This window comes from Myripristis murdjan, chromosome 3, assembly GCF_902150065.1.
Source record: "Myripristis murdjan chromosome 3, fMyrMur1.1, whole genome shotgun sequence".
In the NCBI taxonomy this organism is placed as follows: domain Eukaryota; kingdom Metazoa; phylum Chordata; class Actinopteri; order Holocentriformes; family Holocentridae; genus Myripristis; species Myripristis murdjan.
In genome coordinates, this window is record NC_043982.1 from 21929617 (window position 1) to 21955559 (window position 25943).

At 41.5% G+C, this 25943-nt stretch overlaps 1 protein-coding gene across 1 annotated transcript in view; it reads right to left on the bottom strand.

Annotated features, from left to right (window-relative positions):
• Positions 1 to 25943, bottom strand: part of celf6 (CUGBP Elav-like family member 6) — a 167165-nt gene that overhangs the window by 25530 nt on the left and 115692 nt on the right. The window contains exons 4-10 of the mRNA XM_030082062.1: positions 21675 to 21803; positions 17510 to 17589; positions 6885 to 7028; positions 4287 to 4431; positions 3035 to 3184; positions 1208 to 1270; positions 530 to 610 (exon numbers count right to left, since the gene is read on the bottom strand). Coding sequence (XP_029937922.1) covers positions 530 to 610; positions 1208 to 1270; positions 3035 to 3184; positions 4287 to 4431; positions 6885 to 7028; positions 17510 to 17589; positions 21675 to 21803 — 792 coding nt within the window. The remainder of the gene's footprint in view (positions 1 to 529; positions 611 to 1207; positions 1271 to 3034; positions 3185 to 4286; positions 4432 to 6884; positions 7029 to 17509; positions 17590 to 21674; positions 21804 to 25943) is intronic.

The following is a 25943-nucleotide window of genomic DNA, read 5'->3' on the forward strand; positions in this document are numbered from 1 at the left end:
AACAACATAAACATAAACTAACACTTGCTCCTGGCAATTCTGAAAATACTTTATTTCAGTATTCCTACAGTGAATATTCATGCCACTCTAAGCTGTCTCATACAATCATATAGATGAATAATTGAGGCTGACAAATAGTGTCAAGAGGAGTTATTTTCCATCACAGTATATCCTATGCTTTATTACATCTAATGCTGTGGCATAAGAACACTAAACTAGGAATGGTAATAAATGATTATGCATGCAGCTAATTAATCTGATGAATATTTATAACCACTTAAACACATTGTAATGGACTGATTAAGCAGTCCAATGCTGCGAGTTTGAATTAGTGCAGTTTTTGAATAATGACAGAGTAACTTTCCATCTCACTGCTAATGTTCTTCTCTTTAAATGGGAAGCCTTTTTCTCACATTTTCCCCGGCCAGCTTTTCCCTCCCTCGCTAATTCAAAGCGGTGCAGCTACATTAGAATGGAACATGGCAATTATCACCTTTTATCTTGGGTGGGCGCGCTCACTCGCTCTTACCTTCCCTCTGTTGCTGGGGAATGATGGTTGGTTGCTGGGGGAACGCTTGGCTGATTGGCGCATAGGCGGCAGGGTAGGCTGCTGTTGCAAAGGGAGAACCAGAGTGGAATTTCTCACATCTCCATTTTTATATTTGACACAACTCAAATCATTATTCCATTGTTCATTTGCGTCCTCTAGACATTGCATAAATAAATTGCATTACGGCTTAGAGCTCGGGCTCATTTGGCTGGTGGATCACCGCACAAAGAGCACGGCAAAAGAGGGAGCGTAGTGCAGACACACAAAGAGAGGGAGAGAGAGACTCGCACCATGCTAAACAGAGCTGGTGTCAGGCAGAAAGCACTGGTTAAGTGAAGTCTACATCATCTATCATGTAGGAGGCTATGGCAGGTTCACATCCTCAGCTCTGTGTACTTTTGGAATTAAGATTTTTGTGTGGGTGTATAATCAAGTCAACTGGAAATCCCTTTTCAATCCTAATATAAAGTAGTCTAATCCAGAAGGAAATTGGCTGGTCTTCCTGGGCTATCTCTACCTGCCATAGTGTCTACTGATGTGACAGACAGGAAAGAAAAGGGGGAAGAGAGAGAGAGAGAAAGCAAGGGAGAGAGACAGATGGAGGAAGAGGGAGAGAGAACGAGAGAGAGAAAAAAAGAGTTAGGAGAGACAGATCACCTGCGTAGTGTTGGACGCCTGCATAAGCCTGTTGGAGAGGGTCAGTCACTGTTGGACTCTGTGCTGCAGAGACAGAAAGAGAGACAGAGAGGGAGGTGGAAGGCCAAAATGAGACAGAATGAGAGAGAAAGAGAGAGATGTGGAGACAGAAAGAAGGGGGGTGTTAGAGAGCAAGACAGAAAGGGGCTAAACTATAGAGAAGCGTCAGGGGGTAAGATCACACAGGGAGTGGGAGAAATTTGGGTTGTCATATCTCTCAGTTCTTCAAAATGCCTGTTCGCCCCAGATGTTAGCATCAAATATTAACGACATGCCAAACAAACCGCTTTGTAGTTCATTACCATTGCAGCTGCCTTGCATAATGCAGAAATGGGGAGTGTGCATGTGTCAGTTCTTCAGGAATCAGTCCCAGACAACATTAAGAAGCTAAGGAGGGGCTGAGACACATCAAATTAACCATAATGGACTGATGGATGAACTGATGGATTCATCATGAAACTGGGGCTGGCTGCTCAGAAATCTGCCAAAGACACCTTTGATTGACCCTCAAGACTAAAACACTTAAGTCCAAATGAAAAATGGGTGTCATGAGGGCTTGAAGTAAAAAAGGGAACTTTCTCAACTTTTGAACAGTGCAACATGATATATTCCCGTGTATCTTGCCTCTGTTCACATATTGTGTACAATTAGCCTTTGCTTTTGTCCTGAACTGTGCACAAGAAGTCCCACCTATCAGCACCTCACCACATTTACCCCTAGTTGAAATTACCCCTCCAGATTGTTTCTGTGTGACTTCTGTCACAATCTGCTCTGTTTCCAAGCATCATAATACAATGGGCCCATGAAATGGACCCCTACTTTCTTGATTTGATGTATTTCCTGTTGAAACAGGATATTTGAGTGGGACAGAGTGCAGGGAAGGATCATTCACAAATGCAAACCAACAGGATATAAGTTTTGGAGAGAAACACAATTTTACTTGAAGTGATTGGTAGATGAGAGAGGATGTTTAAATGTTTGCAAAGGTTTTATTGGTTTAAATTTTAATTAGACCCACTAGTGCAGTATGATGTCACTATTTAAGGTATTCTGTTTATCAGAAAGTAGAAGTCATGTGAGGTCATTTCATGGGGACCCCAAGTAGCTCAAACCATCAGCAATGTACATGTGAACCTCAAAACTCAACAGCAGCAGCTCTCCCCCCGACACCCCCCCACCCCCCCCCACCCCCCCCCAAAAAAAAAAAAAAAAATATATATATATATATATATATATATATATATATATATATATATATATTAAACAGCCCTTTGTGAAGAGTTTCATTGGGAACTATTTCCCACTGACGAACACTGACAAACCTTATATATCTGTCTCTAATTCATACTTGTTCAGAGTAGAAAGATACAGTTTGCTGGTGTTCTTCAGCAGGAAGTAGTCCCAATAAACTTTTCACCCCCAAGGGCTGCAGATTATTATGTCTGGTACCGGTGTCATTATCCTTGGAAAGATCTGTTGTTATTGAGTTTTTCACATTTAGCCCCATGAAACAAAAGCCATCCAGCCCATTGCATTGGGGTGCTGGGAGACAGAAGATTGTGACAGACAAGAAACCTTGCCAAATCGGACAGAAACTATTTGAATAGATAAATTGTACTAGGGGTAAGTGTAAAATATGTTTTCTTGTTTTTTGGGTGAACTGTGCCTAGCTCGCCATCATCACAAAGCAACCAATAGAGTCAAAGCAACAGCATGCTGACAATAGATGTTACAAATGCATCTTGTATATCTATTATCGAGCACGGAAGTGAAGTGTGACTGTCTCACCTGGATAAGGATGAATCCCATTGGTGTAGATGGGTTCAGAGGTGGGCTGACCGTTGCTCTGAGGCGGCAGGGCACTGAATCCGTTGACCCCGATTGGGGCGGCTATGCTGGGCACGGCTGTGGCACTGATGCCTGGGGGAGTGCTGGTGCCTACAAATAGATACAAATTCATTACAGGAACTGCAGGGTGCATGGTTCACATGGTACCTAATTTGGGTGAGCAACTGATTGGATGCGGGGGCTCATGCTTTTACTGTTAACAGCGGCCTTTCCTCCTTGTGGTAACATTTCAAGCCTGTCACCTTGTCAGTGCCCTTTGTGCTGATGGATTATTATTATTTTTCTAATCCGGGTGAAGGGCATTTAAGTCGTGTAGGATTATGTTTGATAGGCATTACCTGGGTGTATGTAGGCTTTGTGGATTACAAATGCCAGATACAGCAGCAAGCCACTTTATTTAATACATTTGCAGCAACCCTGCCTTCAGGCAGCGTCCCTATTTAGTGTCAGGCCATCAAAGCTCTTCATGACAAGGGCCAAGAAGATAGGTCAGACTGAGGTCCAGGATTATCTCACACAAATCTTTGCTCTTATATTGTATAAGCCAAGGACTCTGCATCCAAAGTTATCGGATTGGCTCTGTTCCCGGAAAGCACAGTGTCACAGAGACAGAGACAGAGACAGAGAGAGACAGACACAGAGAGAGTGAGAGAGATAATACAGGAGAGAGAGAAAGAAAAGAAAAAGAGAGAGAGAGAGAGAGAGACAGACAGAGAGAGAGAGAGAGAGAGAGAGAGAGAGAGACTGTGGCTGCCAATGAGTGTCAAGGAATGCTGTACATCATCTCTCATAATGCCTTACTCAATACAAGGCTCCCCCTCTCTTAATTCGACACTGGCAAAGTCAGCTTCAGCTCAGAAAATGGAGTCTACATCTTAAAAAATGTAACAAGGGCAAAAGCAGAAAGGCCTTGAATGAATATATTACTACCACTTCTATAATTCTTGCTAATGATGAAAATGTTCCAGGGCAGCAGTGAGAAATGGGGAGAAAGTCCTTTATGTGTGTGTGTGTGCGTGTGTGTGTGTGTGTGTGTGTGTGTGTGTGTGTGTGTGTGTGTGTGTGTGTGTGTGTGTGTGTGTGTGTGTGTGTGAATATGCACATGCACTTGCACATGTCTACACAAGCGAAGCATGTCCCCTCCTGTGCATGTGCCAGTGAATGTGTATGTGTTTCTTGTATATGTGTATACCTGAGGATGGTGTCATGGGGGTAGCCACCAGACCGTTGACATTGAAAGCTGCCATTTGCTGCATTTGTGCGGCAGCGATGGCTGCCATGGGGTTCAGGTAGGAGCCTTGTGTTGCAGCCATCAGGGCTGCTTGCTGTTGCATCATCTGCTGTAGGATTAAAGAGCAGTGGGGAGAGAGGGGAATGGCGGGAGGGATGGAGAGAAGGAGAGAAAGGGAAAGGAGGGTGAAATAGCCGCAGGACCAGAGCATGTTTACTCTCACATCTCTGTTTACTTGGCCCCTGCCTTGTTCTTGAACAGAGTGGCCTGTGTTGCCCTGCAGCGTTGCTTCCCAGCAACTGTAATACTGCTCTGGCCTTGCACTCATTACTGCCACTAGATAGAGGCTATGCAGTGGGATCAGTCTAGAGAGTCGACTGCTTTACATGGGTTTTCTGTACGTACTATGTACAGTGTTGGGGTTATTACTCAAAAAGTAATGCCCTACACATTACTTGTTAGTTTATGTAATGCATTGCTATACTTATTTATTTTCTGTGAAAAGTAATTTGTTACACAACTTATTCCATTACTTTTGTGTTACAAGTGGATAGTTGTTTCTGGTCTGGGCACAGTTTGTGCTTTACTGCCACATTCTTGATGTTTCACGCAACTAATTGGAAGTAATGAGCGAATCTCCACCACCCTTCAAAAGTTGTAGACCACTTTAGACCAAAGTCAAGAGGTCATGACAGGCATGTTTGATCATTTCTTTTTATCTGCCCATTATGCTTATAACTGAAGACCTCATGTAGCATAACTATCGACATAACTGTCTGATTTGTAACTGCAATATGATTACTGAATTTAGGAACAGTAACACATTAGATTGCTGTGTTAGAGACAAATGTATTACTCTGTAATCTTACTCTGCATTACTCTGTAACCCCAAAACTGTGTATCTACATGTGTGTGTTTGGTTAGGATTTGTGCATGCAGCATGTAAACACATGTGGGACAGACAAGTGTGTGTTTGTAGGGTGGGGAGGCTGGCAGAGTGAGTTTAGAGATGCCGATTGTGCGTGAGTAGGCGATTCTCACCTGTCAGGGTGAGCTGTTAGCTACTGTGTGAGTGCAAAATCTCACAGACTCCTAACTCAGGCTGTGACTTTCACGTGTGAATATGGAATGGGGGTGGCAGGGAAAGGGGTAGGGTTGCTGGGTGGGTGTGGGTTTTTTGGTCGTGATGTGAAACTCTGTTGAAATGTATAAGAAGAGGCAGTAACTGAAAAGTTTGAATCCATGGACTGGCTAAAATTATTATGGCTCTTTCTTTCCTCCATAATCTTCCTCAAGTGTTTTTTTTTTTTTTTTTTTTTTTAGAGCAATGCCACTATTTATTATTTGTTTATTCATTTTTATTTTTCACAAAATTCTTACCTTAAGCTATTCGCTGCCACTCATTTTTATCTGGTATGAAAAACGTCTTCTTAAGGTAATGTATCACAGTTAACATGATGCCTTAAAGTGTTTAGTCAGAAAACTGTTTTATGCTATTGAAAAATGACAGCGCCCAAATTCAAGCTGGGTTAGCACTGAGATGTTAATACATTTTAAAAAGAGCATAAAGTTTTCAGGCCCCATGCCTGATTCCAGGCATAGAACCGTTTTCAGTTCATAAAATTAAATCCTTAAATACTTATTATAAATTATGGAAAATGTGGAAATGTTAAAATATCCAACTAGATACCACATTCATATAAAAATGGAGGTAAGTCAAACAAACTACTTATAGACACTAGTTAATATGCAGTGAACTAATCGATTCAAAATTAGACCGGCATTGTCATAAACAAGGGCTGCTACAGTGGAGATGCACAGTGTCCAACTGTACTGTAATTAGACTGGGAAACCTCCAGCGGGGAATGCTGAGCCAACATTAGTTCATCATAGATATATTGGTATTCATGTATACACTGGCCCATATGCAAAAAACAACAGTACATATTAAAGTAAAAAAGCAGCTGAGATCATTTTCAAACTGTTATGATCAAATAGTTTGTCCTGCAGACTGCATTGTTTACAATACTTTATATAGCACTGAATTGGCAGAGTAGCGTTTCACAGCTGAGCAGATGGTGGTGCGGATTGTGAGAAGAAGTGTAGTTTATTGTTCAAATGTAAAATATCCAGAATCTAGTACATCGCTTAAAATTTGAGGATTCCCTATTACAATTTTGTTGTTTTTATGTATAAATATGGGTCAATGTACTGATATTTCTTTTGTTATCTACTCACAAATATTGATATCAGCCCCCCAAAAATCCAGTACTCCTTAGGTTCTGTTTGTGACTGTATGAATAGAAAGCAGTACTGTGTTGAAAATGAGCATAGCTGCTTAGCACATCCCTGTACAAAAACACTGTATTGCTTTTTGTGAGCCCTCTATGTTACTGTGCAAAATAACAGCCATTTAATAGTGTGAATCACTTAAAGGGTGGCTCTCTGGGGTTGTCACATGCCTAGTGGGAGAGATAGTGAGTTCAAACCTCACATTAAAACTTTTTTATTTTCTTTTTGTAAGCTCACCGTCTCCTCCCCCGCCGGGCTGAGACTTACAGCATGAGAGTAGGCGCCGTAGGCCCCAAACTGGATGGTCATGGGGCTGAAGATGCCGAGCTGGCCTGCCATCTGGTGCATCCTGCGCAAGGTCCGCTCTTTATCGGTGTCTGCAAACTTGACCACCAGGCTGGACGAAGCCCCCTAGAGGGTTGCAGATACACAAGCAAGATTAGTGAAATATGCAGATTTATACATTTGTAACTATATACACACACACACACATAGAGAGCAAATATTCTCTAGACCGTTATTTTTATTCTTCATGTATGATACAAAGACCAAGAACTACCCAGTGTAAACTGGAAGGGTCTTGTCTCCATTAAATTAAAGAGATTTTGGGTTTTATTATCATCCTTATTCCATGGCTTTACAACGTTTGAAAAGGACAGAGTAGAATAAGAATGGCATATCTTTTAGAATAACATTAGTTTTGGTCATCATACTCTCAACCCATTACGACAACTAATAATAATAACTTGTGCAGCTAACATGATAACTTTTAATCAGCAGTGTTTTGCAGCTTGCACCTGCCAATTCAGCTGGCCAACAAGCTGATGAGCTCATATTTGTTAGCCAAAACAGTTTTGTGTGCATTACCAAACTGAATAAATAGATATTCCCTGACAAAAAAAAAAACAAAAAAAAAAAAAAAAAAACAAGGCTATAACTACAGCAGTTGCAATATTCAAATAATAAACCTTCTGAGCAACCACTACATTATCATTGGCTGACCAAAGTGAGAGGATGATATGGTTGCATGACTGTGCCACTAAACAAAAGCAGCAGAGGGATTGCTCTTGTGTTACAGCATTTTCAGAACTGTGTTGACAAGGCTGTCCAAGCTTTTGTAGAAGGCAGTGCAGTTGAGGGCTTGAAGGAGTGCAAAAATAAGAAGTCTAAAAAGAAAAAGAAGAAGCCCACCCCACACACAGGGCCCCAGCAGAACCTGTTCACTTATATATAGCCAGAGCTAAAATGTAATCTTTTAACTGGAGGTGTACAGTTATATAAAAACTATTTGACATTAACAATCCAATATAAATATAGGTCATTTGAAGCAACAAAGTTGGAAGATTTATCTGTATTTGTGAGGTAAATACAGAGCATTTACATTTGATTTATTTTATTGTGTGGTTGATTCTCCTATCAAAATACCTTTATCATACTGTAATCGTAGGTGTTTCCCTGAGGAAATGGCATATAACAAAATATTGGCAAAATACTGAAAAGATGTAGAGCTGATATCTGTGTAAGAAACTTTTTTTCATTAAAATTTCATCACCACAAAGGAGAAAGCAGTAGTGACTATGGTAATTATCTCTCTTGTACAATGTTAAATGCACAAACCACTTCAAGACCTAATATCTCTAAACCCAGGAAGCCAGTGGAACTGAATATATGCCGTTCATGACTGCAGTCATTTAGCTGTCAGACTTAAATGGATGAGAATAGTGAGTGATATTTGCTTTTGTGAACTTTCCAACTCTACTGAATACACTGGGAGTGAACTGTGATCCTAACCAGATCCCAGAGGAGTCCCAGTCCCCCACTGGTGAAGCTCCACTGAATACAATACTGGGTAATTAGGTCTGACAAAAGCCTTCGGCATGTGGAGGGCGAAGTATTGACTAATGGCTCTGCCTTATGGCAGATATAGTTCCGTATTGATGTCCGTGCTCCTGAGTTTGCATCCAATTAAATCATTTGAGAGACAGAGACCAGAGTCAGTTCCTCATGTGATGTCCAGGCAAGGGGAGAGGGAGGGAAGGAGTGTGTGTGTGTGTGTGTGTGTGTGTGTGTGTGTGTGTGTGTGTGAGAGAGAGAGAGAGACAGAGAGAGAGAGAAAGAGAGAGAGACAGAGAGAGAGAGGAAGAGGAGGCTGCCAGGCAGTGAAAGCAGCCACAGACACTGTCAAGAGGACCAGGCTCCTATTTAATTACAGGCACTGCATGCTGGGAAAGAGCACGGAGCACCACCAGGACAGAAGGACACAGGCAGCCAGGGGGCAGTCAGGATATGATTAGCAAGATCATAAAAGCAAAGACATGGGGAGAAAAGAACTCCATAATGACAACTTGGATTCATCTTTCATAGAACATCTCATCCTGACAGGGACGGCACAAATTCAGGCTTTGATTTAGATTATCATGCTTTCTTTGGCTGTAAAAATTGATGAAGTGAGGGAACTACAGGGGACACAGTGACAGAGAAAGGTGAAGCTGACCGGTACAGGTGTTTGTGTGTACAGCTGTTTTGTTGTGTGCATCTGTGTGTGTGTAAGAATGTAAAATTGACAAAGCCGAGACCAAGAAGGCTGTAATCTGCTCTCCAGGCCCGAGCACAATCTTTAGTACTACTCACAGGAGGCACATTACTAAAGCTGAGCTATCCAAACAGAAAATCATAGAAACAACAAACTTAAGTCCTGTGAAGCTGAATATAGCCACTACACAGTACGAGAGTGTGTATTCAGCCACTTAGCAAACACAGTCTCAGTCCTAGTTTAGGGCAGACTGACTTCATGGTAATTCATAAGGACTCATACAAAAAGCAGCGTGTCCTATTTTTGTAAGTGCTTCATGAAAATTTAAATAGTAACAGCTAAGTGATAGTGCTATTGAGAGGGCAATTTGCCAGGGTGGTCTCATGCTCCGCGGGTCGGTTAATCATGACTGTGCCAACAAACCTTACATCATGGTTGTTATGAAATTTACCTAAACCAGACAAAGTCATTTTTTGTTATATTATCCAACTAAAGTCATCCTTTCAACCAACCACTACTTTTGTTGTCATATAAACTTATCAATACTATTTAAAAAAATGCATACAAAAAAATTAAAAATAAAACAATTGTAATAACAAAAAAGTAGCTGTTGGGAAAGTTCTTGTTCGCCAGTTTTTGCACGTACACTATCCTATTAAATGATGTGCAAGGGGTTTCATAAACATTCCATTAACACAAGCAAGACAATGTGTTGGCTGTAGATAAGTGTGAGAAAGAGGATGGGGAATGAAGGAAGGCATCAGCACGGACCCTGGGGACAGAGTGTCTCAGATGGGATCCTATCAGAGCCAGCCAGCACCCCACCTCAGGCCAAAGGAGACCCATCTGGTGCTTCTCCCAAGATGCCATTTCAATTAGCAAAATCAATACTCCAAAGCGGTGGCGTTAACGGTACACTGTTTTTTTCCCTCTCTAATTTTATTTCATCCCTCCTCCTGACCTTTCTCAGTTCTTCCTCAACTTTGTGGGCCAGTGGAAGGGACCGGGCTGCTAGATTTAATGAGGCTGGTGCTGAGCAAACATCTCCCTCCAGCGCTGTGCTCGAGCCTGCCTACAGCACAGGGGCCTGGCATTTAGATCACATTCATTTTCTGCTTTGTGTATCTCTGTATTCTTACATTCATTTAATAACTCATGAAGAATGCATTGTGAGCATCGGGACTGGGGTAGCCCGAGGCTGCCAATAGTCACTGCACCATGACTGAAGACGATGAGAGTCTAGCCTGGACTGGCTTCTCCCTGCAGAGCACTCCACTGTAGGCAAGAGCAATAGAGGAGACCCCGTCTGCAATGTCTGCACATGCAGAACAGCCGCTAAAACACTAGCCCAGCCCCTTCAAGTGCTTACTGTCAGCACTGTAACTCAGGTCAGTGCCCACCACTCCTGATGTTCACAGCCTGAAAGTCTCCATATCCCTTCTGAAATCAAAAAGAATTTTCTCTAATCTTTGAGCCTACAGAAGAATACCTCCTGTCAGAGGAGGAGATTTCATATCTTCAAGTTGAAACCTGACATATTCTCACTGGATCCAAGGCCCAAACGTTGGGGGGAGATTTCAGAGAGTTAGATGTCCCTCAGGGATCAAGAGTTTCCATCCATATAAAGGAAGAGTAATATGGTGGCCAGGTAATGAAGGAACAGGTGGCAGCAGGCAACAGGCAAAGGATGCAAAGCAGCCACTCCTCGCCGGCAGCAGAAAATCTCAAGCCGACAAACAAACAGAATAATAACCTCCACCGGCATGACTCCTATACCTGGAGAGAAAATGAATTTGGTGAATTTGATAAGGGCCAACAGGGAGCCTTCACTTTTGACAGGTACAACTAAGGAATTTGTCATGGGTTCAAAAACTAATCTAATTTCTTGAACAACACACTTGACTTGCGAAAATCTCCTATATTGGATTTTGTATAGGGCACAAAATGTGTAGAGGGAAAATACACAACAGTAATTGAGGGATTAGAACTGAGCTACACCAGTGAAACGGCATTATGCTTTTATCTGTGCATTACTGTGATACAAAGACACTGGTGTTAAGTGTCTACCAAAAGGTAAACAGACACTCATCTCCCATCCTCTAAAGAAGCTTACAGCAACATAATATTACACATCACACACTGGAGGAAAAGCTGTCATTTTGGAAAGCATACTAATGATCAACAATTAACGTAGCGGGAGCTTCGTTTCTTCCATACAACTAACCACTATTTCTAAACGGCAAACTGAAACTTCCAGAGTTGCGTCAGCTTTATTTTCCCCGAAAGGGTTAGTAGCAAATCAGTAATGAATTAATTGAATAAACCATAGCAAGTTTGTCCGGTAATTGGATGAACCCCCCCATGTGGGCCTCATGTTCAAGTCTTTGAACCTTGCTACATCCCAGCCAGCCTCATGGGAGGACTGGCTCTCATTAGCAGTGGAGGATGCTGTCTTGGTCGGTCCTTACTGTCCACCACACACTGCTGCGGGCTGTGCAGCATACCACAACCACTCAAAAGACACAGAAGAAGAATACAGTCATTCATTATGGTGTTTTCACTTTGTGTTTCATCTGGGTTGTGTACATAACCAACCATGTTATATATAAAACATAATATGTGCAGCACAGCATCAAAACACCATACAGTATGACAGTTACAAGCCAGATAAGATTCCACCATAATTTCTAGTGACGTTTGATGAAGTGTGTGTTACACTGACATACTCTCTAGCTTGGTCTTATCTCTCATTAATCCAGAACTCCAGTATCACACACATGCACACTCTTGTTGCTGCCAACACCGGTGAGCTCCACAGGCCCTGTCAGCCACGCTGTGACACCGAACATGACAATGTCTGCAATTTGCTGGGTGCTGTCTGCCTGCCCCCGGCTCTGCCATTTGAAGCCCTGCCACCTGTGTCTCTGCAGCCTTAATTCAACAGCTGAACCAGTGCGAGTGCCTGTTAGCGGCCCAATCACCTTTTAAGTTAATTTTGGGGCACCTGCAATCTGCAGTAAGCATCAATTAAAGCTATGACCCGATCTATCAGCCCATGCCCTTCGGTGGCATCCATCGCCCTTTAGCTTCATTAAAGCCTTTCATTTTGTGCCAGTGTATTTTGGTGCAGGTATTATTTATGGCATGTGTGAGAGTGCCAGGTAACACAGATGCTGTAGAGAGAACATTAAGAGAGAGACAGAGAGAGAGTGAAGAGAGGGAGCTCATTGTTCGAGGTTCATCCAGACCCCACAGCTGGCAGCAGGCAGTGAGCAGAGCAGCCCACTCTCTGAATCCTGCCTCCTGTTAGTCTGTTGTTGACGACATGTGGCAGTGATATTATCCAAATTAACTGCATCCCCCATCGGTACCCAGGCCTTAGTTGGGTACAAATGACCACCTTGCCTATTAATCTGAGTGGGAGTTGGACTTGGGGAGAGGAGGAAAACAGGTGCAGGGATAGAGGAAGAGAGATATGGATAATATAGATTATTAATGAACTTTTGGATGGCTCTGGATCCACCCTGGGTCTGTTTGGGCCACCATATGTTGCCTTGGACAGTTCATCTGCAGCAGACCTCAGGTGGTTGGCTATGACATGACCCAGTGCAGCCGGACCCAGGCTACAGCAATAAACATACACACAGCGGCTACAAGCAGGACCCACAGGCCAAATTCCACCTTCCACAACTGAACAAAAGCAGGCATTCCAAAGGGTTGCCAATATGTAACTATTATGCATGTGATAACAGTTAAAAACATATTTTGGATATAAGTATCTTCCTTGCCTCAATTCTACAGTTCATAATCAGTGGGCTATTATTTTTGGCTCTTGGCCCACCGCCTATGTTAAATTTCATCCATTTAGGTTTGCATGCCAAAAAGTTTGGGTTTACTGAGCGCCACAAACACACACACACACAAGTTGCACTGACTCCACCACTTATTTCCTTCCCTCACTACTTCAATGTAATGCAAAATGAGGCGGCATCAAAAAGATGTGTAAATTACATCTGGCTTCCAGGACACTATCTGGCTGCCAGAAAGCGTCCGTAAATATTTATTGCGGAACATCAGTGAAGTGTGTGAAGGTGCGGGTGTCTGCCAGAAAGAGGGTGTGCTCATGTGTGTGTGCAGATGTGAAGTACGCTCACGCACCCAGCAGTGGCAATGGAGATGCATCACAATTCATCATCTCTTACACTAAAACATCTTCAGTGGTGGCCTTTTTCAAGCCAGATACAAGCACAACCAATTTGTAATTAACTGGAGTTTGACAAGAGTTACAGGAAGTCTAATAATGAGGAGGATGCCCAGTGTGTTGCATGCAAGAAGCAGCAGATGAATACAGCAGGATAACACATTATATCCCCCAATTAGTAGGTTTGCTACTCTCTATTGAAAACACTAAAAAATCACTACATTATTCTGCAGTATGGCACGGGTCAGTATTCAGCATGTTATTCTTTAGATCTGATTTTCTCCAAATTTACAACTCTTCAACCACACCAACTGCAAGAAAAGACCTATTAATGCTTATTATTAATTTCCTGCATCTCATAAACAAACTGTTGCATCCTCAAAACACTCCTTTCCATGAGTCACATTTAATTTGGATTGTCCAATGTCAATATTCACCTTAAGGCCTCTTCACACCTGAAAGTCCCAACCAAGGTTCGTGTTCGTGTACACATTTGATCCAGTTAGTTTTGGTTTCAGTTCAACTGTGTGAGTGCACTGTCACTGCCCAATGGTTCCTCCTGATGAGCACTATGCATGTGCAACTGTAAACTGCAAGAAATGTAATCTGATAAAACCCTCAATAAAACAGTGAAAACTTAAGTGTATTAGCTAAAAGAAGTATTGCTTTCATGTGGTTCACAAATTGGATGCAGGAAGGTTGTTGCCATTAGCTTAATAAGCTGATTAACTTTATCCAATGAAAAAGAAAACGAGCTTCAGCCAACAAAGCTAACTTTAACTAACAAGCTCAGTATTTTCACTGGTTATTAAAACAACCATAAAAAAAAACCTTTGGGGTTGAAATGGCTTTATGTTACAGCGCTACAGCTCAGGTAGTGACACAAACTCAAGAACTTTACATGACACACATCATGTCGTCATCACTTACACAGGCTGCGTCTTCCTACACTTGACACTGACTGGTTTGTATAGTGGTGTGTGTCTGATGTTGGCATGCTGTCAGTGTGGCAGGAAGCTGAACAGATTAATTTATTTGCCAAAATAATAATATTAGTATGGTGTTACTACCAGCAGCACTAACTTCAAGCACAAAACTTGAGACAAGTTCAAATTTACTATAAGGTTACTATTTTCACTCATAAGTCTATGTCTGCTTTAAAATGGCAACTTGGTTCCCCTAACTGCCCACAGCTGCATCAGGCACTTTAATTGGTCCAAAACTTCATCCAAAAGATGTTTGATCCAGACTGAGACTGCCTTGTTTAGTCAGACCGTGGTTCAGCTGTTTGGTCCAGACCGTGGTCCACAGGAGGTTTCACACCTATAATTTTGGTTCGGCTCAAACTGACAAGTCCAAAAGTCCAGACAAAACAAGGTAGGTGTGAAAGGACCCTTAGTGTTAATTTTGTATCAGCTAAGAATCAAAATTGAGCCAGTTTTGATGCTTAACTTTATATAAACCTGTCCAATGTCAACAGGTTTACTCAACTTACCAACTTTGTATCAGTTGTATTAGGGTTAGCGAGGTTAGATGCTGAGTTGATACTAAGTTGAACATCAGATACTTCAAATTAAAGTGTTAACAAACCATATGCTACACTACTTGTATACAAGCAGCTATAGGACACTGAATGCATCTTGCATTCAATGTCCTATCCCTGCACTGTATGTGAAGTGCCGTTGTCCTCTTCCCATATGTCAGTGCGCAATGTGTTACTCTGTAAGGCTCATTATGTCACCGCAGAATCACCAGAGAAAAACAAACAAACAAAACCTTCCTGGACAAGCATGCTACCTGTTTAAAGTGATTCAAGTGATTCTGGTTAAGAATTTGTTCTACAATTGGAATGAGCAGCAATATAACTAGTATTTAAACCAAAGTTATTTCACAACTCATCACACAGAAAAATAACCCTGTCATGTGCAGATGATAAGACTATGAAAAGAAAAAGCAGGAAAGCCATTTGTGGTTGAAAGGCTGAAAGGCTGATAAGCTGCAGGCATCCCACAGTATGATGAAGGATTTAATGCTGAAATATCAAGTGCTTAAGGATGCAAAGTGGCTTAATCCTTTCAACTTGTTTTGAAGAACCATCATAACTCTAGGGTGCTTATCAATAATATTGATTCACTTCTTAACCTTCCAGCCACTGTACTGAAGCCTCCCCTGAGAAGTGTTTAAAAGTTTAATATCCTTTTCCAAAACAGTAGAGGGTGTAAGATATCACCCTGTCACTGTGACTAAGGTGCTTGGGGGCCATGTCCTCTCTCGAATGAAGTCCTCTACTTGTCATTTCACTGGTTACCAGTTAAATTAAGAATTGATTTTAAGATTCATTTATTTGTGTTTAAATCACTGCATGGGCTTGTACCAGGTTACATCTTCAGACTGTTTTACCCATTTCCCCCATTCCACCGCCAGACTCCTGAGATCTGCTCACCAATCTCTGCTCTCTATTACACACACCAAGTTTTACACAAAATTATTAGTATTATTTTACTCACAACCTTTCTTATTCATTATGCCCACTGGCATCAATTACTATCATTGTTATTTTATTATTATTATTTAAGGATTAGTCATTTTAAAGTAATCATCTCAAGTAATTGTTTGAATATTAGTTTTGCTGTCCCCGTGCATGTGATTTTAGCAATTCCTGTGTTGTATAATTTTATAATTGTATTGCTAATAGTACTAATAGTAATATAAACTCAACAACAAACTCAAACATATCATCTCTCAGTATGTCTGCACTTGATATGTAAAGCTTTTGTACTTCCAGCATCCACGGCTCCAATTTCAACATTCATACATTAGAAACATCATATCGACACACACTGTACAATGTCTCCTTAGGACACATTCAAGGATTCATGTGCGGTGCTCAGTAATCATATCTTTATAAGACCGTGAATGTAAACACACTCTATCTGTCTGCTGAAAAGGTAGTTGAATAGCGGGAGAAGGAAATGGATACTGAGTGTGAAGACAGAGATACAGAACATGCAGCTGTGCGCTGTAAGGTAGCGGATGCTGACTGTGGGAATCTTTTGTGTGCGATAATACATGACGAGAATGTATGTAAGACTGTTGGTGTGCTTTGAAAAGCTCACCAACAGTCAGAAAAGAAACACAGATCGCAGCATCGACAGTGATTTGTGTTTTTTTTTTTTTTTCTTTCGTCAAATGTACATTCTGGTGTCCATGGAGGGTGTGTGTGAGTGTATTTGTGTGCTTCTGTCGATATGTATGTGATTGTCTGTTTGTGTCTGCATCTGTGTGTGTGGGTGGGTGTCTTTCAATGTGTTAGGACTAGTGTTGTCAGAGTAATCAGAATTTTTACATTTCTTCACTACCATAGTGAAAGATTGAATTCAATACTGAATTTGAAAAATACTTTATCTTTTTTTAACACCTCCTGAGGGGACTATATGAGGATGACATGGATTGGAATAACTGCAAAAAAAATCTCAATTTTAAGAAGTCATTCAGTCTCATAATCAGTCTTTATTTTCTTTTTCTTTTTTCTTAAAACAAGTAGAAACAAATGCTTGTGGAATGAGATAATCCCACTTTTTCCTAATGCTGATCAACTTGATCTGAAATTTTATTGAATCAAGTGTCATTGTCTTAATTCTTGTGTGCTGCCTTACACTAAAGTGAGAGAGTGAAACTACATTGGAAACAAGTAGGAAACAATTATTTCATCCCACTGGCAGATTTTTTTTTTTCATTTCTTTGAAAAAAATAAGATTTTAAAAGTGAATATGAGAGTAAAACTTTACTTTTTTCCAGCTAAAGAAAAAGAAAAACAGATAATTGCATGAGCAGGGCAGCGGTCTGGTGTTTGACAGTGGACTATGATGCAAAATTCAGTTGAACAGCAGAAAACAGCATCAAACTGTGAACAGTGAAGCATAACTTAAAAAGACAAAAAAAAACAACCATCCACCTGACATGTGCAAAAGTTGCTACAAAGCTGTCAAAATCAAACTGTTAAAACAACTTTTTTTTTTTTTTTTTTTTTAACTTGTTTGCAACAGTATTTTACTATAGTAGTATCAAATTTCTGAATCTAAGCAGTGTAAAGTCAAAAGTAAAAATTCTGATACTGTGACAACACTAGTAACAAGTGTGTTAGTGTGCGGTACTCACAGGCATGGTCTGTCCGCCATGCAAGCTGTTGATGGCGGCCTGTGCTTCCGCGTGGCTGGAGAACTTGACAAAGGCACAGCCTGTATACAAAAAAAAATCAAAAAAACAAAAACAAAAAAAAAAACAAAACAGAAGAATAGAGAGGGGAGGAGGGAAGGGTTGCAAAATCAGTGAAATGGCCTTGAATATGGTAGGGGAAAAAAACACACATTCATTACCTTGTTTTCATGTTATCTTGTTTGTTAATATATTCTGCCATTTGTGTTTTCGGTGCATAACTCTGAATAAATCAGTCTAATTGTAGTGAAGGCATTAGCTTCATGGAACATCCTGTCCCTCGCCCATTTCTAATTCCACCCCCTCCACTCTGGAGCATGGAGCCAAGGCATTTACTATCCTGACTTGTTTGTGATTATTAATCTGTTTAATATTTACACATTGTGATTTGTGTGCAGTCACTCATAAAAGAGATTATGATGACAAAGGCATAGTATTATAATCTGCCTATCTAGCCGAATCTTTGCTCGTGTATAATTTCGGATGGAGGGGGCTTTGCTCAAGGGGCATTCAAATCATCTTAAATCTGTTGTGTAGTTAATGCACAAAAAGAAAAGTAAACATAAAAGTTGGCTGGAAGACAAGGGAATGGGCGTCGTGTTCTGGAGCATCATTTGAATTATCATTTCAAATGATATTAAAAAATTATTCAAGTAGGTAATAAAAATGCACAGTATGTATTTTAGAGGGCCATAATTTCTTAGCATACATATTCTGACCATGTGGTTAAACAGCGTACTCATGTATGGATAAAGGAAGACACAAAAGCCTCTGTTACAAAAAGAGGAGAAAGCTGGTGAAACCGAAATACAGTGGAAATGAAATGCGGTAATTTTCCAAATCCCATTAAATTAAAAAGGAGCCATTTCTCTAAGCTTTATGGTCGTCATAGACTGCAAAAGGTATTCTGTTACATCCTATTCTTATCCTTGCCTTCAGGTAGCTCATGTGTTAAGTCAAGAGATACCTAATTAGCAAACTCCTGGATTAATTCTGTCCCTTTTTCATTAATCGAGCACGACCAGTGTCTTAGAACCAGACAGGCTTTTCCTGAGTTCCGACCCCCGCTCCTTGAGAGCTGCTGATACCCATTTAAAAAGCTTTCAACAAGCCAATTAGATTTGTTCATATACATTTATTTTATCATCATCTACTCCCGCAGGAGTCAAGATGATTCATTTAAATTACAATTGCTGATAGGCAGACTCTGGAGATGTTCTGGGCCAAGCAGGAGCCAGTCAGTTTGGCTTCCCAGATACACAAATGAATAATTTCCTGTCAAAATCAAAAAGATGTGACCAATGGACATGCAGTAAGTGTACAATCAATGGAGGACAATTGCCACCCTCACCTCAACACTTTCTATTGCTTTTCCATCAGTATGATAAATGCTGTGCGAGTTTTCTATGTGGAAATGAGAAAGGCCTTGTGTTTCCTGTATGGTCACATGCTCTCAAAGCAGGGACAAACTACAGACGGCGAGCCGTTAAGTCCAAAAAGCCCTTTGATTCTGTCACAGCACCCTAACACACTTTAAGTTCTCTAGTATGTCCCCCTGGATGGAAGCGAAAAAGGTCTCCATTCGTCCAACTGAAATGAGACAACCTGCTGTGTGCCATTTGACTGCAAGTCTGTCTTTGAAGGAACAAAAGCATTTAACCTTTGTAGTTGAAATAATAAGGGGCAGTTTGTTCAGCATTCAAAGGCCTGTGGTTTTGTAGGGCGAGATAGCTTGCTGGTCGTTCCACCCGCCAACAGTCATCTAACAAGGCCGCCAGACATTTTTGCCATGGCAGCTCAGACCAACAGGAGAGACACTCAAAATTGCCATTCTTGGCATGTGCCATTTATGGCAAAGTCATGTCAAACACAGCGGTTCCTCAGAATTCCCCACCGAAACAAGACAGAGCTGTGTAGCTTTGCTTTTCCTGACCTAGAAAATAAAAAAGTTCAGGGACACAGAGCATGCCATCTCAAAAGAATTGGAAGTGCTATAGCCTCATAAATTATAGTGCACATTTGAGTTTTTTGAATTTGATGGCTGAGAATGAATTGGGGAAAAAAAGGAAAGGGAGCAAAAAAAAAAAAAAAAAAAAAGAGAGAGAGAGATTGCATTGCTTTCAAGCGAGAGGTTCTGCACCGCCTTTTGAATTCCCGGGGAAATAATATGTATGCATGAATTCCATCCCGCTGGATGGGTGACATTTATAACACAACTTAATTATAGACCTAAAAGCCATCTCTCTATTATTCCTGACAATTCAGGGCTCTATTCAACTCTGGCAGCAAGTGTTGCACTTTGAAAGTACTTTGAGGAGTAGCGCCATAGAGAGATGGATGTTAAACTTCTCGGCCCTTTTATTGGGTGAAGAGGGGTGCTGAAAAGCCTCCGAGTAGCATAAATTTACATCAACAGGGGACAAAGCCTCCATCATGGAACAGATAGCACTGTCAATTTCAAGGTCTGTCTCATTCAAATTACGGGAACCTTGTCCTGAGTGTGGTGGCTGGCAAAATAATTTGCCGTAACGTCTCCGTAATGATTGCGTGGGACTGTTGCGCAGTGAGCGATAGAAGCAGCCACCTGAATATGAGACCTTTGTCTGGGGGTACCATCCAGTCCATGAGCATGGTTGACATTACTCTACATTTTTTCTTCCTTTCACAGCAGAGAGACTGAGCGAAAGAGAATGATAAAGCCAGGGAGAACAGGAGACAAAAACCAACACAGCAAATGTATGGCTGATGATGAGAGAAGAGGATAAAGAAAAAGAGTGGAGGCGGAGGGGAAGCGTGGGTGAAAAGAAGTGAAGGAGCGAACGAGGGAGAAAACTAGCTCCTGTCTGACACAGCAACACCGGCCTTATTTCATTTTATGTGCTGTCAATCAGTGTGAGGCATCTGAGCAGACAGGAAGAGAGGGAGCCAGAAAGAGGGGGAGGGAGGGACGGAGACAGAGTGAAAGAGAGGAAACAAGCAAGGGAGAAAGGAAGAAAAGAAAGATAGCAGGCCGGTGGGGCAACGCAGAGCAATAGACCCGGGATTAACAGTGAGAGGAACAGATGTAGACACAGATAGGCACGTGGCTCAATATAGTCAGCCTTTCTCTTTGATGTACTCCGAAGGCACGCACATTGTCAGCTCCCCTCCCTTACCTTCCCACACATCCTTTTCACACATTCAGACACTTCATATAGCAGAATAAATCACAGTGAACGGGGAGAATGAGAGAGCCTCGGCTTCCCGGCAATATCGTTGCTGTTATCACTCAAAATAGCACGGCTGTGAGACAGGGACAGATCAAAGGATGATGGGAGAGCCTCTCACACACTCAGAACAATCCCCCCCTGAATTGCACATTCACGGCCATCTTTAATTTGACCATGCTCTAGTAACTAAATAGCACATAAGCCACAGACGTGAATGCATGAGCTGTTCCTGAATACGGGCAGATCTACAGCGCAGTGAGCAGCAAAAGCCCAAAGCTTGGCTGCTTTATTTACAGTAGGACATTATCGTCCAATAGCGTCTCTGGGGAGGGATGAAGGGAATGTGAGAAACAAACATGATTACACCCCTCCGCCTTTCTGATAACAGTAGGAGGAGGAGGAGGAAGAGTAGGGGTGAGGAGAAGGAGGAGGTGTTTGCGATGTGTTTGTTGAGTACGAGCCCAGGGAGAGACAAGCTGCCACGATGAAGAGACAACACGAGAAGAGCTTGGAGGAGAAAAGAGAAAAGACATAGTGAGGAGTGAGAAAAAAAGAATGAAAAGATAGAAAGTAGTGAGAAAAGAAAGGTGGGAGGAGGGAGGTGTGAGCGCACAGTGTCAATGAGCTATGAAAGAAACGCAAGCGAGACACATAAGAAGGTGGTAAAAAAAAACAGGATAGCTGAAGGGGAGGATGATTTATTCAGAAGAGCAGAGTGGATCACAGAAGAGTATAAAAAGATGGGGAAAAAAAGGAGGAAGAGGAAGTCAGTGAGTGCATGGGAGGTGAGGTAAGGAGGTGCTAGAAATGTAAAGACACGAAAGAAAGACAGAGAGAGAGAGAGGGATTGAAAAGAGGGAGAGACAAGGAAAAAGAGTGGGAGGTGTGTGGGCTCTGACCCTTACTGGCCCCATCAGGCCCTCGCAGGACGGTGCACTCCTCGATCTGGCCGAAGGTCTCAAACAGCCGTCGGACGTCTTCCTCGCTCTGCTGCTTGCCGAGCATCCCCACAAACAGCTTCCTGTCTTCTGAAGAGAAACCGGGGGAGGGGGAAGAAAGGGGAGGAGGAGGGAGGAGGAGGAGGGGAAGTGTGTGAGAGAGAGGAGAGAACAGAGACAAATGCTACAGCTGATGGCACCGTTCTGCTGAGCTGTGAGCAACTTGTGCAACTCAAAAAAAAAAAAAAAAGAAAGAAAAAAAAACTTTTATCAACAGTCTGCTGTTTGGAACCTACACTGCTGCTGCTGCTGCTGCTGCTGTTGCTGTTGTTGTTGTTGTTGTTGATCTTGCTGTTGCTCTTGTTGTGTGGCATGGTCCCCCCACCCACCCCGCTATGAAGGAGATGTATTCCTGTTTTCTGGTGAGCTGCTATTCTAGTCGGGCTGCCGAGGTGATGTTGTTTGATACAAATGTTGTTTGGAGCGCTGTGGGTGTCAGTTAGAAAGGTAGAAGGAGAACAGAAATATTTTGCTCAGGTAGACAGGTGCTGTTAGATCCTGGGGAGGCAAGAGTCACCAAGTTGAAAGTGAACATGGAACGAGAACATGGTATTACATTTGCTCATCAACAAAGGAGCAGGAGTTACAATAAGCAAGAGAAAATTCAGAGTCAAAGGTCTTGTCCCCTGAGCAATGTGTTATTAATAACAGAATTAATAGAATTTCAGAGGGGCTACTCTCAATTGCAGCACATTATAACCAATTATTCTTTCATATTTTTAGTTCAATGCAACACCAAACATCCAACATGTTTAGTTTATCTGTCAACTGGAGAAATACACTTGTCTGTGTATATTTCATTTTCATGCTAATTTCACATCCTTTTCTCCACTGCAAGAAAGTCTGTCTTAACAAGTTATTCAATCTCATATTCAGTGTTAAAATCTTGTTTTTTTTTTTTCTCGAATGAAGAGAAAAAAAACAGCCAAAGGGATGAAATAATGCCACGTGTTTCAGTAATTTTTCTGTGAACAAGTATAAATATGTTGAAACAAGGCACAATAAGGCAGACCAGCCAACTAGAATTAAGAAAATGACACTTAATTCAAGAATATTCTGGAAACAAGTTGATTATCTCAGTGAAATTATGTCATGCCACCTGTTTTACAAAAAAAAAAAAAAAAAAAAGATTTTTAAGACTCAGAATTAGACTAAATTACTTTTTAAGATTTTTGTTTGTTTTACAATGGCCTTTTGTTTTTTTTTACTGGCCGCAAGATAGGTAATGCTTGATTTTATTTGTTGTGTCACCTTGGACTCACCATTCAAAGCACTTGCCTTGAATGGTTTTACTCAAGTCAGATTGAAAACACTGCAGAAAATTAGCCAGGCACAGTTAGAAGAAAGGGGTAACTAAAAGCTTATTATTTTGGGCATGGACCCAAATTAGGCTCCAGAATGAATAGCTGAGACATTTTGATGCAGACCTTTGCAAATAATTTGGTAGGTGATCATCAGCCCAAGGTTTGGGGGTGGTTCATTTTAAACTCCTACAATGGAGCAAATGCAATCAAACAGTGCACACTCAGTCTATTGTATAGACTCAGTGCATGTTGCTGTGTGGTGCTGAATTTCAGTTAAAGACAACATATGCGCAATATGACCATAATATACCTGCAGGGGTTGACAGGCCTCTCCCCAGTCTTAGTTAATTGAATATTTGCAGTAACTCGCCCCTGTGACTGTTAAAATGAGTAACAATGGGTGGGTGAAAACAGTGACGTGCTGTTTTTCTGCTTGTAGAGGGGCTTCTTCACAGTTCATGCTTTTCCTAGCAAACTGATGTTTAAGCACCATGTAGCATTAAACTCTTTGTAGCTATTGGTGTTTTCTGAGCATCATGGGAAAAGTTTTTTTTTTTTTTTTTTTTTTTTTTTTTTTTTGCAGTAGCCGCCATGCTCAAAAAGTTTCTCTTTGACAGTGTTTCACACTCACTTGCAGTAAAGGCATGATCAGCCATTGACACAACCAGCAGCAAAGGAAACTACTCTTCTTCTTTTGATAGCTATTCCAGCAATTCACTACCAACAAGCATGTTAGCACCACCCACTGTCAGCCACTTGCTACAGAAAAACCTGTTTGTCACAAAGTGTACTTTGGATTGGTTTGTCCTGTCTGAGCCAGAAACATGGAGAAGCAAGAGGTAGCCCACATAAAACCAACATCCACGCTTATCAAGACAGAAAGACTTTTTGTACGTTTTATAAAAACATTTTCATCTCTGGATTTTATACACTAATAAAAAGCATGTTTTTGAATATTACATCCCATTTCTCACTTCAGCCCAATTTAAACATTACACTCTGTTCCTGTGAACACCCACCTTGTAATGTTCTCTTCTTGTGGCTAAAAAAGTCATCTCCATTCATAAACCACAGGAGTAATTTGTTGTGTGAAATGTTTCCCAGCGACTATTTTCTCGTGAGGAGACCATGTCACGCTGCCCAAATTCAAGTGATCAAAACACAACAGTACTGCTTCTTATAGCTAATGTACAATGAAGTACAAATGTGATTAATTGTTCCATGTTCAAATATTAATTTTATAAATGAGTACAGCCCTTTAGATACATTAACAAGTGAATTCCACTTTTCAGAGACGCAATCACATTGACTGCCCTGCGATGGACTGGCGACCTGTCCAGGGTGTGTCCCCTCCCTTCCACCCAATGAGCAACCCCCCGCAACCCTTGCGAGGATAAGCGGTTTGGAAAATGAATGAATGAATGAATCACATTGACTCACTGATTACTTCGCCAGGTGCTGAAATTTCTGGCTTTCAAAAGTTACCTTCCCGCTAATGCTCTAACCCCCTCTACCCACTGACTCCTCACATATTTGTGTCTCCTTGCATTTCAGCGATGGAAAATGGAGCTACAAGCATGCATCACAAAACAGCTCAGTGATGGAGGCTTAAAACCATTGCTTTCAAGCCCAAAAAGCAAATGATGATGCTGTACCATACTATCATGGTGGTTTGCATTGGGATGATGTGTTACGTCTTGTGTCGACATTTCTGTTGCATTTAATTAGGTAGCGCACTAGCTATTGTGAAAAACTGGCCTTAGTGTTGTGTCAACAATTAAAACAATAAAATTAAAATTAAAAACAAGAGGCCTGGAGTTGTCAGAGACTGGAGTTGACAGAGACTAGAAGGACAAATTATGCCGATGCTGGTGCAGTTTCTTCTGTTCATAAGTTGGCTAATACCCTTGAATGTTACAGTAAGTTAAGTCAAGTTAAAGTGAACTAAAAAAAAGCAAAATAAAGTAAAGGCTTTGTTAGACAGTGCTGGAATAATGGAAATACCTGGGTTATTCAATCTTTCAAATTCCCAGGTAGCCATTTTCTTTGTCCTCATTTGGAAAAAGCTATGATAAGTAAAAGAAAAGTTGTTAAATGAGAAAGCAGGCCATGTTTTTATACAATTTAAATATAGGCTGAATTTGGTGAGATTCAATGGCTGGGCTGGAGTTGAGTATCGAGTGCAGGTCAGCTTCACCGTTGCTCTTCCAAACCAATAATTGATTGCAGAGAGCTCTTTAAAGTTGTCCCCCCGTCAACTTTAAGGGAAAGCATCATCATATACCGATCTTTTCACCGGCCATGTACTGTGTATCATGGCTGCTCCAGAGGGGGGCACTGTGGCCCCGACGTATGGGTTCTATACCACTAAACTTTGGCCAGTGACAAAGCTGGCTTTTTCTAATTAATCTTCCCAGTGCCCTGGCATTAGACAGAGCATTCATCTTCTTTACATCTTTTACATTATGCATCCCCTATTCCACTGTGTTGTGGAATGAAATGGCTACTAGCAAGAACCCATCGCCAGAACTGATGGAAAGTGGCAGGAAGAGGAAGAGGAGTTTATTGGAAATGACACTGTTGATCTTCAGTGTGAGTCATTTCACTGTGGTGGGGAGTGCGTGAGGAGCGGGGAGGAGCGCGGGGCGAGAGCATCACCTGGGCCTTGACAGATGTGACGCCTCCTGTACCTGCCAGGCCCCATTAGACGCAGCTGTTCTAAAAATAAAGCGCCAGGCTTCCTTTTTGCAGCGGGGAGAACGGATCCTGTTCCATTCCTGTAAAGTTCAAATGAGACACGTGCCTGCTACCCGCTTGGCCACACAAATGAGCACCTGCATAATCAATAAGGCCACGCTGCCTGCGT